At 36.9% G+C, this 14669-nt stretch overlaps 1 protein-coding gene across 1 annotated transcript in view; it reads left to right on the forward strand.

Moving 5' to 3' along the window:
• AASDHPPT (aminoadipate-semialdehyde dehydrogenase-phosphopantetheinyl transferase) overlaps positions 1–14429 on the forward strand; it is a 30918-nt gene extending 16489 nt beyond the window's left edge. Inside the window, exons 3-6 of the mRNA XM_086481774.1 lie at positions 2856–2977; positions 3481–3642; positions 10845–10922; positions 14259–14429. Coding sequence (XP_086337900.1) covers positions 2856–2977; positions 3481–3642; positions 10845–10922; positions 14259–14429 — 533 coding nt within the window. The remainder of the gene's footprint in view (positions 1–2855; positions 2978–3480; positions 3643–10844; positions 10923–14258) is intronic.
• Positions 14430–14669: the final 240 nt, after the last annotated feature.

The raw sequence follows: 14669 nt of genomic DNA on the forward strand, positions 1-14669 counted from the left end.
AACCTTACTATGTTTATGAGAATGTCTATCATGGTATGTCATTTTTGTGGTCAATACTTTGCAAGTCTTGGGGTAGATCCTCTGAAACTTTTAAAAGTACTTTTAAGAATAATGTAGTATGTCTGGTCGATAACCCTTATAAATACTTCTTTGTCTTACCTTTATTTCCTATCAGAGTTCCAACTTGCATTCCAGTTTCTTTTGTATTCTGTTATGTGGTCTTTGTATTTTTCTTGCAGTAAATATTATGGCTTCACGAAGATCATTAAAATATTGAAGCACATTTTTTTCTTTCTTAAATTTTACGGAGCAGGCTTTGAGATTACCAAAAATGTTTAGCGCTTTTCCTAAACTTCCCTGAGAGAAAAATATAGACAATAAACACAGGAGGAAAAATAATTAAAAAGGTCTTAGAAATTTATCATCAGAATAGGAAGCTCAAAGTTGTTGAGTCAAGGACCCTGGTACCCTATCTTGCCCTGTGTCTCAAATGATCATCAGTAGGCTATACTGTGTGTAATCCAAAATAGTACCCAAATAGCTGTTAGCTGTTTAAATGGAGTAGTTTGGAATAGCTATTAGCATAATGGAATAATTTGGCATGAAACTCTTCGGCATATTTTAATGAAATATAATTAGTTTGTAAACTAGAACTTGGATTGTTAATGAATTGAAATAATCACAGAAATAAGTCCAAGTGTTTGTATATATGTTGATAGGTGAGTTTATTTCTGGAACAAGTTGGCAAATGGGAGGTAATTTAGAAATGGAAATTTAATACCAACTGAATAATTGCTAAATGGGACTCATTCCCATTCTTTCAAAGGAAGTTTTTGTAAATTGTGGCAATTTTGACAATGCAGGAGGTATTATACCCTCTAGGTGCTGAAGATAGTGTAGTGTGGATGATCCGCTCTGGTGGTGTGAATAGCCTTGGGTTACTGAAAGCAAGAGAACTCTCTGAAAGGAATGGAGGATGAAGGGTACACCAGGACCTTCTTGGATGCTTTGTAGCTTGAATCACCTGGAGAGGCTGGTGCCTCACCACTGTTGTCTTAAATACTTGAGAGAAGAAGAAGAAAAAAAAAAAGTGGATTTTTTGGAACAGGTGTTAACACAGTTATTTAATCATAAAATGGGCTATATAAACTCAGAGAGAGGAAAGACAATAACCTTCCTCCAAGTTGAACAAAATGAAAGTTACTTTTCATCATTTTGGGGAAGTTGGATCATCTAAATAGATGGACATTTCATTTGCCTTGGTAATCCATCAAAACATACTTGACATTGTGGTTGCCTTTCTTTCTCAGTACCATCATTTTCTCCAGAGAGGATAGTTCTGTCCTTAGATTGTTCTGGATCATTCCATTAGCTGACTGCTGCAACTGTCAACAAAATTTCTGTCTTAAGATGTTTTCTTCACTTTAGTCTATAAATGAAATTGAGGGCATCTCTGAAATGTCACTGCCATGTCTTGTGTGATGTGTATGTCAGATTACACTTTGCAACAGGAACATAAATTGTCAGAAAACCTGAATGTGTGCTTTCGCAGGACATTAGTTTGTTCAGATCGATTATTACTGCTGCCAATGCCTGTTTTTATATAGTACTTAGATATCTGTAGAAGACAACCACTTTATAGGGAAGAGTTAATACCCTTGTCCCTGATTTAAGATGCGGAGCATTAGTATAGAGAATGAAAGTTCCTTGCCCATAGTCACTCACCAAATCACTGGCAGAGCTAGGGTTAGAATCCGCATCTTCGTTAGGCAATTATTTAGTGATAGGTTCTTAAAAGCAGTGTGACACTGGGATGGGAGATTATGTTTTGGATTAAATATGATTAATATTTTCTTTTAATAAGAACATTGTATAACCTGTGAAAAATTTTGTCTCAGTATGTGAAATTGTCTCTAGCCAGATTTTTATTATCCCTACTAAAGAAAATAGATTGCTTTCTACCATATTCTGTTTAGCCAGCTGTAAGCGCTATTGGACAGATTGCATGGTATGCTGATTAATGATATAGGCTGTGGGTGACTAGCCAAGCATGTAATGAGTTCTGTAGCTTCCAGTGTATTATAGAAATGTCTTTGATCAATATAACCACATAGTCTGTACTGTCTTCTGCAAAGTAAATTTGGACTAGTGGGGAAAAGTGGTGTAGCCCCTGAAGAGCTGCTGTGGTGCTACACAGTTGTGCTTATTTTTAGGGGAGGCTTAAAATTAATCTAAGGATTTGAAGGTTCGTGTTTGTTTTTTTTTCCTTGATATCTTTCTTACTGTGATTATGGGCGTCTCCCTACCTCCATTTTCTTGCAGAATAAATCCAAAAGCCTTAATATGCATGTAGTAAGTTTGGGAGATTGTATTTCTACATATGCTTAAAGAAGTGTTTCTTTTGTGTTCGGCATCCAAGAGTAGGAGGCAGAATAGCTTGATGAATTCTGCCGAACAGCATGCTGTTTTATAAAATGTTACTAGATCAAACTGTCAGGTGTCAAAAACTGTATATGCTACTTCTGTAGCTGAATATAATTTTTTTAATATAAAATCAGCACTGGTTAAATATTTTCCTTTTTAGAGAATGCTGAAAATACACAGTATGTTTATGACTTTCATTTCATGTTTTTAATGCAGTAGTTCTGCTATAGGAATGTTGGGTTTTTTCATACTGTGTCCTGAACAATCATCAATATCACTGCTTCAAGGCTATATATGTTCAGATTGTAGAGCAGTTGGTTCATATTTTTTTTTCTTACAAGTTTTCTCTAGAGCAATAACATGAGGTAATACATTTGCTTATCATTACTACTCTGTTACAATTTCTGTAAATATCTGTTTCTAATTTATAGGTAGTAGCTCAGTTCCAGATTTCTTTCGCATCATGAAGCGACAGTTTACTGAAACAGAGTGGAATGTAATCAAGTCTATGAGCAGTGAATGGATGCAGTTGGATATGTTTCACCGGCACTGGGTAACACTTTTTCCTAACTAAAGACTGCAGTGCTATTACCTGCACGTTCTCTTTTGATAAATTTTGTTATTATTTTCATTATGGTAAAATTGTATACTTTTTGTAGTTACATGTCCATGTGGAGATAATATTTGAATGGGGTTTATCTTTTAGTGGTTTTTTAATGTCAGAATAACTTTGAGAACTGTAGTACAGCTGACATTTCTAGAAGGATTTATGACTAGTTTTAAACACGTACCCAGAACAAGGTAAAGGGTTAATATCTGTATGTGCCACTTGGTAATCACAGAATTTCCATTGCATGTTCAATATAATGCTGCAAGTTAGGCTAGGTGTTAACAATGCTGATAACTTTTTCTCTTGATAATTGCATCAGTTTACTCTCACATTTACAGTAATATAAGTCTCAAATTTATTAGGTCTAGTGTCTGCCCAGATGTGATGTTTATAGAACATTTTGAAAACAGCCAGTATGAATAAAATACATTTATTCTGTGTTTTAGGCCTTGAAGGAAAGCTTCTTAAAGGCTATTGGAGTTGGAATTGGCTTTAACTTGCAAAGAATTGAATTTAATGTGTCCCCATTGCAACTGGAAGTAGGGAAGGTGTATAAGGAGACAAAAATGCTTTTGGATGGAGATAAAGAAGAAGAGTGGACATTTGAGGTAAGAAATATTCAAATTTATTTTTTCAGTGATGATTAACAGTCTCAACGCTCTATGGTTGCCTCGCGCATTTGATCTTTTTTTTTTTTTTAATTGCAGCTTTACACCTTTATTCTGCATAACAACATTGAACATACATCAATCAAACCTTAGGATACAAATCTGGAGCATTTTAAAGTATTTTTCATGATTTCAGAAACACCCCAGAGAAATATTCATTATAATAGCTTTTTATTTTTTCAGTTCCTGAAGTATATTTCTTGGATTCTATAAAACTCATCCTAGGGTGTGCAAGAAGTTTACTGAAGCATATTCAAGCCTGACCTCTGAACAGTGTCTAAGATTTTGAAGTTCTTCATCCATTGGTCTAGAATGGGACTGGTGATCAACTAACCCCATTAATTAGTGTTTATGTTAAATGGTTGAAATGGAGGAGGTGCCTTCAGCTCCTTTAGGTTTCTTACTTCTAGTTCTTACGTGCTGGTAGAACCATGTGCTTTTGTGGGTTTGGAGTTAGGGTGCACTGACTGGCCGCTGTCTGTAGGAATGGAGAGATGCAAAAAGCCTTTGTTTAATTGGAACATTAGTCTGGGCTTAGTCTTCTGAGTGTTGCGTTTGGGGTTTTTGTTTGTTTTTCCTTCATGAAAGTTAATGAGACTTATCACTAAAACATTGATCCTGTTAGATTTGGTAGGAAATGATCAATAGCATTTAATGTAGTTTAAAGAGTATAGAGAGAAGGAACTGATAGGGACATCGTTTAGTGGTGGACTTGGCAGTGCTAGGTTAACAGCTGGACTTGGTGGTCACAGAATCACAGAATGTTGGCGGTTGGAAGGCACCTTGAAAGATCATCTAGTCCAACCCCCCTGCCAGAGCAGGACCACCTAGAGCAGGTCACACAGGAACATGTCCAGGCAGGTTTTGAATGTCTCCGGAGAAGGAGACTCCACAACCTCTCTGGGCTGCCTGTTCCAGTGCTCTGTCACCCTCACAGTGAAAAAGTTTTTCCTTATGTTAATGTAGAACCTCCTGTGCTCCAGCTTGCACCCATTGCCCCTTGCCCTGTCATTGGCCATCACCGAGAAGAGCCTGGCTCCATCCTCCTGACACTCGCCCTTTCCGTATTTATAAACATTAACGAGGTCACTCCTCAGTCTCCTCTTCTCCAAGCTAAAGACACCCAGCTCCCTCAGCCTTTCATCAGAAGGGAGATGTTCCACCCCCTTCATCGTCTTTGTGGCTCTGGGCTGGACTCTTTCAAGCAGTTCCCTGTCCTTCTTGAACTGAGGGGCCCAGAACTGGACACGCTATTCCAGATGCGGTTTCACCAGGGCAGAGTAAAAATGATCCTAAGACTCTTTTCCAGCCTAAATGATTCTATGATTCTATACAACCAACTCAAATTATTTAATTAGCCTAAGTAACCAAGCTTTTAAAAAAAATTAAATAAGCCACAATACCATTTCTGTACATCCCAGAGGCACTTTCATTCAACCACTTAAAACAAAGGAAGAAATGCAGAAGATACTCACTTTAAAATTGTCTGCGAAGCATACCTTGTTCCAGTCTGCTGCAAGTTTGTGCAGCGGGTGTATAGCTGACGAGCAATTCAAAGAATACATACTTTGCAATTTCACAAAGTAGTCAAGCGCACTTTTCAGCAAGAGTATTTGGTTTTCAATATGCGTTTACATTTTGAAAATATCTACGTTGTTGGAGACAGCTGTTCCAGTAGAGCTTGTCCCAGTGACAAATTTCTGCTATATGCTTATTTTGTGTAGTATACAAACTACACGTATGGTACACCTGCAGTAAAAAAGAAGGAATGTACCAGTGACTTTTGACTTGTAGCCTAATTTGACCTCTTCGCAGTTCATTCCCTTCAGCATTTCTAACCACATTTGGGTTTGTGTTATTTTAAGAGCCCACCCATACTAAATGAGCCCTCTTCCTGATATCGCCATACTCTGAGGGAATTGAGTATGTAATGAAATTCACTGGTTGGAGTTAGAGACTAACAAAAGAAAATCTTAGGAAAGACTGTGACACATCTTGTAATAGAATGCTTTCTGTATTAATGCCAACAGTGTACCATCGTCAAGGAAGCACTTACCACTTTTAGTTGACTTATGGAACTCCTAATTTTGGTCTTTGACAGGCCTGTGGTTGATCAACTGGAATAGCCTGAAGATGATGATGTGGATAGCTCCCTGTATTACTTAAAAACTTTATATTTATTTGATTTTTCCTTATTACTTTGTAATTACTGCTAGAAGCTTAATTTAATTTTTGTCTGAGGAATATCTCCTCTTCCATGCTTGCCCTCCTGCTTCCCAAGAGTGCAGCCTTATAACGAGGCAGATTGTAATATTTCAAAGAAAGGATTTATTATCAAGTTTCATTTAAATACAAGCTCAGTTGGGATATAATTTCATTTAAATATCAACATTTATTAAAATTAAATTGGAAAAAAAAAATTTCAGTACCAATCCCCAGCCTAAAATTAAGCATTACTTTACTTTTTTGTCTTCTCCCAAGTTTCTTTTAATTTTGTGCCCATTTTCTTGCTTACAAAGGTTTTTTTTTTGTTTCATTTTTTGCCCTTGAGCCAAATTCGTGAAACAACCTGTTAACTGAAAACACTGGTTTTGAGAAATCTGGAAGTCACTTAAGAGAAGTCATTACGAATCACCTGTGAGAATGCGTATTACTGGTGTAGTATTTTCCTTATGTTCCCTGTTGTGCTGAGTTTGCTTGAGTGAATTTCTTTCTATCAAATAAAACAATATGATGACCTCACTTTTACTTTTCATATCTGCCTGTATCTTTATGATAGAAGATGATTGAAGAGAGCAAGGCTGTTTAAAATCCAATTATCAAGTATTTTGGATTTTCATAATTCAGTTTGAAAAACAATTTAATTTATGAAAAACAGAAGGGAGAAATGAAGGGGGTTTTACCCTTTTAAATTACAGAAAATATTCTAAAATCCCCTTCAGAATGTACCATGTTATGTGAAAAAAGCAAAAGCATAAAGACTAGAAAAAGATCTATCTACCACCTCATACTTGTCAAGACATAAAGGTCAAGAGAAGTACTAGTGAATCGGAGCAAATCAAAGTTGACACTGTTCAGACACCCTATAACTGTTCACAACAAGGGCAAAGCCTGTTCATATTGGAGACAGAATTTTCTGTGTATATTAAAAAAAAAAATTCTCTATAATTTCATTGTAAATAGCAAATGAGCCACCTTGTTGTGTAGTTGACTAGTTGCTGTCCCTTTACCAAGCGTTTATTTTTGTTTGAAGTGTTTTTCCCTTCCTCCACTCCTCATATATTTTTGAGCTTGGATAGAAGGCAGTAGCTCAGAAACAGCCTCTTGTTGTTTGATCTTGATGGATTGGTTTAGCTTTAGGCACTTGTTTTCATGCAGTACTCTAGAGGTTGCTACTCAGATTCCCTCCAACTGTTTTGGAAGGATTAGGGAAAAAAATACAGTAAAACTTCTTTTAAAAGCATAAATTTAATTTTAAGATGTGTCTGCTCTGTGTGTTAAATATGCTTTATTCACATAGGCAGTGTGCACTTTGCTCATTTTAAAAAGGTGAATTTGTTTAGTAATAATTAAAATTTTACTAACCCAGTGAAGAGTGATGCAGTATTTGTGTCAGGGTGTTAATTTAGGATAGAGTCATTATTTTGGTGAGGAGGATTATTATTATTACGATAAGTAATTCTATATGCTCCATTTATTCCTTTGAAGAAAATAACCTTACAGAATGAAGTACAGTTAATTTTAATAAAAGTGAAAGAAGCTGATCGTTAACAATTATTACAAGTTTTATAAATTAGAGATAAACATAAGTTTGTAATGTGTATAGATGTATCTGTAGCAGATCTAATATGGGTTAAAAAAATTCCTAATTACTGATTTGCGAAATGTTAAGTGTATTCATGACTCTTCCTTTATTGGTCCCTGTTTTGTACAGTTAATCAGGAAGAATGGCTGGATAGCACTTATTGGAATCTATATTAAAGAATAATCTTAAATGAGACATAAAATACTTTTGTTTTGGTCCCTGCCTCAATTTTGGGTCCAACCAGTTTATAAAGGAAGCACCCAAGTTATCCTAAACTTCACTCGGGGATTAAGAACCACCTGGCATCATTGCTGCTACACAAATAATTGTTTGCCTTTTTTTCACAACAAACATTTGCTTGTTTTTTCTGTATGCAAACGTATTACTTCCAGAGTATGAATTTCTAACTGTGATTACCTGGGTCAATTTGAAACACATTTAGTAATTGGTGTTGGTGTGCAACTGTACTGCAGTCTTTCACCCTCAGTAAGAGAAGTTAATCCTGTTGTATTGTCAGGAATAAATAGGAATGAAAACTTTTACTTCTAAGATTAGCTAATCCAACTGGATTCACAGAGCAATCATTTCTGCTGGCTGGGAAGGTAGTTTCCTCATAAGCTGTCTGTTGTTGAGTGAATCCAGAATGATTTGAATCCCAGACACATCATTCTGCTAAGCCTTTGAAATGAGGTTATTATAAGTCTCACTGTGCCTGTAGCTTGCACAGCTCTAGTAACACTTCAGGTCTGTGCAGAGAAAAACAAATTTTGATCCATTGTATGTTACTGAGTTTATAGAGAGGAATCTTAACAAAACAAAGGTAAAGGAGGAATTACCTCGGAGGAATTCCTGTATGGTTGTCCTCTTTTCTTTTTGTCTGACCATCTATTTCCATTTAAGAAGTTGGATTTGTTTTATAAACTGGTATAGCAATATCTCCAGATGAATAAGTTAGCAAGATGATTTGCTGGGTTTTGTAGTTTCAGTATATTTCATTAATTCCATACCTTAAGGTTTTTGCTGGTCACTAGTAGGGGCCAGAAAAGATCTCCTTCCCTTCTGTATTTGTTTTGGATTTACATTTCTCAGAAGCAGCAAAGATAAGATGAGGAGCATAGTTTGTTAAGTTTTATTGTAAAATACTGACAACTCCTTTGTGATCAGAGGATACGTGAAGCAAATGAGTTGGAACCTTCTGGATTCACTGTCCATCATGCAGGGTCTCTGCAGGGGAATGGTGCCTGTTATCTAAAGAGTCGCTGCCTGCTAAATGTAGCTTTTAGCTGACAAAAAAATTATGTTATTAACAATATGTAAAAGACTTTATAATATGGTTGTAGTTGTACAAACAAGAAGTAATACATAAGTTCACAAAAAGAAATTTTTGTCAGTTTAGCTTAAAGCTGTAGCACAGTTTGCAGAGTTTCGACTACAGATGTAGGCCACTGCTAAATGTTCTGTGGTGCATCCTGTTCTCATCAGTCTTTAACCTCTTGGACATGCAAAAAATGAAAGAAGGGGGAAAATGAAGTGGTGAAAAACTGGATGTAGTCATTTTTCCATCTAGACAAACACAAAACACTGCCACCTTAGAACTATATAAATTGTTTAGTGACACTTGATCAAACGTCTAATTTTCATAGTCTTTTTTTATTTTTGAGGAAGTTATAGAAATGTGCGTGATCATCAAACTTGAGGCAGCATTCTTTGTGCTTGACTTGTTTCCAGTCTTGCACCCCAGTAAAGGAATGGAAAACCTATTAAAATACTTCATAGTAAGTACAAGTATAGCTCTTGCAGTTGTGGGAAATACCACTTACACTGCAGATTTGTTAGTGTTTTTCATGTGTGTTAAATGTTTCTCCTAATCTAGACAGAATTGAAATAGTCATTTTCTTACTAGTGCTTTGCAGACAGGTAAAACAACATGAGCTTGATGTGTTGGGTGTTTAAGTAGGTGAGAGAGACAAAGTTCACTGCTAAATCTATCAAATAGGTATAGTTTTGGTGCTGAAGAGATCAAAGTAAAAAACCAGTTCTACTCCCACACCAGCACCTATATGCCGAGACACCCACATCTTTGCCAGTAAAGTCCCCCAGCCTTAGAGTTGTACTGCTGCTACACATGACTAGGGCAGCTGCTGTCTTGGCTGAATTGAGTTGAGTAGATCTGAGCTGAGCATCTTGGCACTTTTTTTTTTTATATACAGGGCTGTTTGGGAATTGCAAAAATGGTATCCTTGCAACTGAAGTCTTTGAAAATCCTATACAGGACATGAACTGTAGAGAAGGCTAATGCAGACTGACAGCACTGTTTTAAAAGATACTTTGCTTAGATTAAAAGGGAAAAAATAAGACAACCAACCTGTCAGAGGAAATAGGACATCATGATGCTTTCTTTATGTTATAATATAGTGCAGTTAGAGTATTTCCCAGGGAAGTGGAAATTGGAGGTTCAGTCATACCTCCCAGGAGGATATCCAGACTATTATCTGATTTTCAGATTAACGGTGATATCTAAATTGTTCATTTTTCTACATAAAAGTCTTGTTATTCTTGATTTCCATTTTAGAAAGTTTGTGCAGAAAATTTTTGGATAAAGAAACAAGGAATACGTTATTTTCTCCCCATTTATATATATTTTTAAAAAAGATAAGAGGATTATGACTTGACTACAGAATAAATTTTGTTCAGAAACAGCACATAAAAGTGTTTTTTTTCTGAAATGAATTGTTTGGGATGAATTCTTAGCCTTTCTAGAGGAAAATATTTTTAAACAAAACAAATAAATAAACTATACTACTAAATATATAGGTATATATCTGAAAATATTCTTTGAGGATAATTGCTTCGTATTTACACAAAGCAGTGCTCAGACTGCCATGTCAGAAATTTGAAGTTATGATCTTACGTGCTGTCTGAAGCCAAGAGTGAGAGAGTCATTGTTTTATGTTTACACTTACATCACTGTGTTTCGGAATACCTCCCAGAAGGTCACAGTTCATGTCATTGGAAAACATAGTTCAGATGGGTTATGTGGCTTGTGACTTAGAAGGGACTGGTAAAGGAATGTTAAATGTCTCAAACAGGTGACAAATGGCCGAGAAGATGGTTACCTTTAGTAACCAGTTCAGCCTGGCCCGTGCTGTATTTGCATCTTAATCTCTCCCCAAAAAATTGCTGAAAAGAACTATTGCTTTTTTAAATGTCATTATTTTAAAGTATTTTAAATTATGTTCTGCTGCTGTTCTGAAGCATATTCTAAAAACTTATACAGTCTTTGCTGGAAACAGAGTAAAGAAAATACATTTACATTGCCATTTTTCATCTTTGCTAGGAAACCCTATTAGATGACCGTCATCATGTTGCAGTGGCTCTTGGGAAACAGGAGGGATTTGGACAGAAGCATTCTGATGTAAGAACTTATGAAACATTTTCAGGTCTTGGTAACTAATCATTTGAACATAAACTTAGTCTGATGTTGTAGCTAAAAGTGTGTTATCTCAGATGTCGTGCCAAGGAGAAAGCTAATCTTAAGCACAGTATTAACCAGATTGTTATCAAACTGTTACCCCTAGTTCTGTTGTGCCTATTTCAGGAAAGGTCTGTGAAGGAGAAGTGGTTTTAGGGGACAGCAACAAATAATGTCAAATCTGGAATGTGTTACAGCATTCAGTGTGTTAATTCAAGAGAAAATTAAGTTATTTTTCTCACAGCCTGCTAGTACTTATGTGGGAAAGATGATTTTCACAGAGGGAAATGGAGACAGTGAACCAATCTGTACTGCTAAACCAGTACAGCACCTCACCAAGTTGATTTTAATGGGGGACTGTCAGTGCATGTATCCCAGAGCAGATCCATCTCTCAGACACCATTATGACAAGATAACCTTTGAGACGAGCAACAGCAACCAACAGATGGGAAGAACAGCAGTGTTAGTCTTCATTCCATGTGGTCTCTCTATTGAGAGAAGCAACAAATCTACTTAAAAGGTTTTCAGGATTTTCTGTGTAATTTCACAAAGACCTGGGTCATAAAAATAGCAATAAAAATAAAATTTGAGTCAGACTGGCAAGTTGTAGCTGAAATAGCCAGACAGTCAGCAAAGGAGAGTGTGACAAATTGACGGATTTGGCTGTGGTCTTTTAGTTGCTCATGAGAAAATGGATTACTTGTTTTCTGTTATTTAGATACAAAGATTCTGCTAGGAACTAGAATGAAAAATTAGTATATGAATGGATGAAAGGATGAAAGTGGTCATGCACACATCTGTCGTGGTCATAGAGTCTGAGTGTGTGTTCATGGATAACACAAAGAGGCAGACCTTTTAACTAGTATTGGTTAGATTGAAAAAAGAGGTGTAAACTACCTTTGAGGGTTAACTGTGGTAAATCAGTGCTCAAATATTCTTTGAGAAAATACATGCATTCTGTTTGACAGGACATACTTAAGTTCCCAGTGGGGCTGCATATCATCCTTCCTTCAGGAATACTGATAAATGTCAGTGTAAGGTGAAAAAAGGTGGCCATTATTTCAAAAGACAGTTACCTAAGTATTCTACAAAAATTCAGGATTTTTAAGTATTGACCTTCACCGTCACTGTCACAGACCTTAAAATTATCATAGAAGGAATAGGCATGGTATCAAAAGTTATGATGAAAAGTCTTTGAATCAAGAAAAGTCTCAAAGGCATACTTGTCCACTGACTAAATTTGTGATGACCTAAATTTCATTAGCTCAATTCACTGAAAAAAGGTCATTTTAAATAGGACAAGTGAGCATTCTGTGACTCCCCAATATGGAAATGAAGTGAAAATTTCTGTTCTACTGCATTGTGCCTTATCAGGACTCCTAAGAGGAATGTGGAGGAGATGAAAGTGGCCTTCTCTATTTTAACAAAATTGTAAAAAAGGATTCTATGTATTTCTAAATGTGTTGAGAGGAAAAGGTGTTCTTCATCTCAGTTTAAAAGAATTGAGCGTGTAGATATTATGCGATTTGCTTCAGGATGTCAGTGCTTGTTTCTGTTCCCTCCCTGCAATTGCAGGAGTAATTCAGTATGTCCTGTTTGCTGAACATGTATTTTCAGTGAGTTTTCTTCCCAACCTGATAGCAAGTACCTGCAATTCACAGGAAAGACCAATTGTTACTTTCAAGTGCTCTAATTTAAATTCTCTAGTGTCAGGATCTTAACAAAATGTCTGTTAGTGATTGCTGTGCGCTTGAAGAGACAAAATATTTGGCTGCACTCTTACCTAGATCTGGACAGTTATCTGAGGCAGGTCTTAACGAAAGATGGCTGAGTTCATAATTCTTTATAGTTCCCTGTGTGTGCTAGAAAACGTTTGTGCATCTATCACTTGCTAAATTTCACAGGACTTGTGATGAATTCAGTCAGAGCACAATTGTCTTCAGACAAGCATGTGCTGGAAGTTCAGACTAGATCTGTTAACAATCTACTGGCTCTGAGGCTTAGTTTGCATTTGGTATGCATCTGTGATGTCACTTGCATGGCTCTAGGCATTGTTCCTGCAGCTTTACCTCATCTCCAAAATACCAAATGAACAGGAATGCCTCAACACCATCTTACTTGTGTGAGGACAGCTCAATTAAGTTTTACTTTCAGTCTGCATTGGACAACTTTGAGTTTTGCTGTGCTATTACAACAGACACAAGCCATTTTGTTGTCTTTTCATTTATTCCTAACAGCACCTTACTGCTCAAACACTGAAGCGGAGAATAAACATTTTTTCTCCTTTACCTATTTACTGACCTACCTTCATTGATGTGACAGGAAGGGATAACAAAATCGACAAAATGGATCTTAGGTGGGGTCACCTCCAGCACTTGCATCTAAGCAAGCAAGTGCCTACAAGGTGCCATTATGGACAAATCCCCCAAACCCTCTCCAGGAACTCATGCTGGGGTGCCTCTCTAAACTGCCTATACACTAGTGCACATGGTATGGGGAATACACATGGTGAGTTAGAGACCTGTGTGTAGTTGCAGGGCTACAGTCTTGTTGGGATCATGGAGATATGGTGGGATGGCTGCCATGGCTGGAGTGTTGTGATCGAGCGGTACAGGCTCTTTAGGAAAGATAGGCTGGGAAGGTGGGGAGGGGGAGTTGCTGTTTATGTGAGAGAGCAGCTGGAGTACATGGAGCTCTGCCTGGGGATGGATGAGAAGCCAACTGAGAGTTTATGGGTTAGGATTAAAGAAAGGACAGGTCAAGGTGACTTTATAGTGGGTGCCTGCTATATGCCACCTCATCGGAAAGAACAAGTGGATCAGGCCCCCTACAGACAAATAAGAGCAGCCTCATGTTCACAGGCACTGGTTGTCATGAGAGACTTCAACCACTCCTATGGCTGCTGGAGGGACAATACAGCAGGACATAAAGCAGTCCAGGAGGTTCCTGGCGTCCATCAGTGACGACTTTCTCCTCCAAATGATAGAGGAGCCAATGAGGAAAGGTTCTCTGCTGGACTTCCTCCTCAGCAACACTATCCCTCCTGCTTTCGGTTTTCTGAACTGAGTTTCAAAGATAAACTTGCTTTTTCTGTGTGGCATGTTACATGCTTCTATTAGTTACTGTATAGCCTAAATTAGGGACAGTGACATTGGTCTCAACTGGAATATTTTCTTTTTTCTTCAGTAAGCAATGTGTAGTTTAAACTGGACAGGGAACACTGCAGGAAGAAAATTGAGATTTATTGATCTATGTAATACTAATATGTATTTTCCTTAGGTATGTTTCATGGAGCCTAACCAACCACAGTTTACATTATTGACTTTTGAAGATTTAGTTGCATCTGGTATTCCAGTCGCACCTGAGGATTCTGCATATTGGGATAATTTTTGTTCTAAGCAGGAGAGTCCAGTGAAACAGAATTCACGTTCAAGATCAGAATGCCTATAACAAAAAGAAAATTAACAAAGTTTTTATGCTGTTACTGTACATAATTCAGAGTGTGGAAATGAATGCACATGTGTAAACGAAACATCTTTTTCCTTATTTAAACTAGCAGTCTAATTTTCACCTTCTAAAAATTTACAGAATATCTTAAGGAAGATGCATGTTTCCTCACTGAAGTAATTCTGAGTGAAAAGTCTAAGCTGGCCACATGCTTTTTTGCTTTTCCATGCCTGTGGTTCTTAC

Source organism: Leptosomus discolor, chromosome 1 (assembly GCF_034619465.1).
Source record: "Leptosomus discolor isolate bLepDis1 chromosome 1, bLepDis1.hap2, whole genome shotgun sequence".
NCBI classification, from domain to species: domain Eukaryota; kingdom Metazoa; phylum Chordata; class Aves; order Leptosomiformes; family Leptosomidae; genus Leptosomus; species Leptosomus discolor.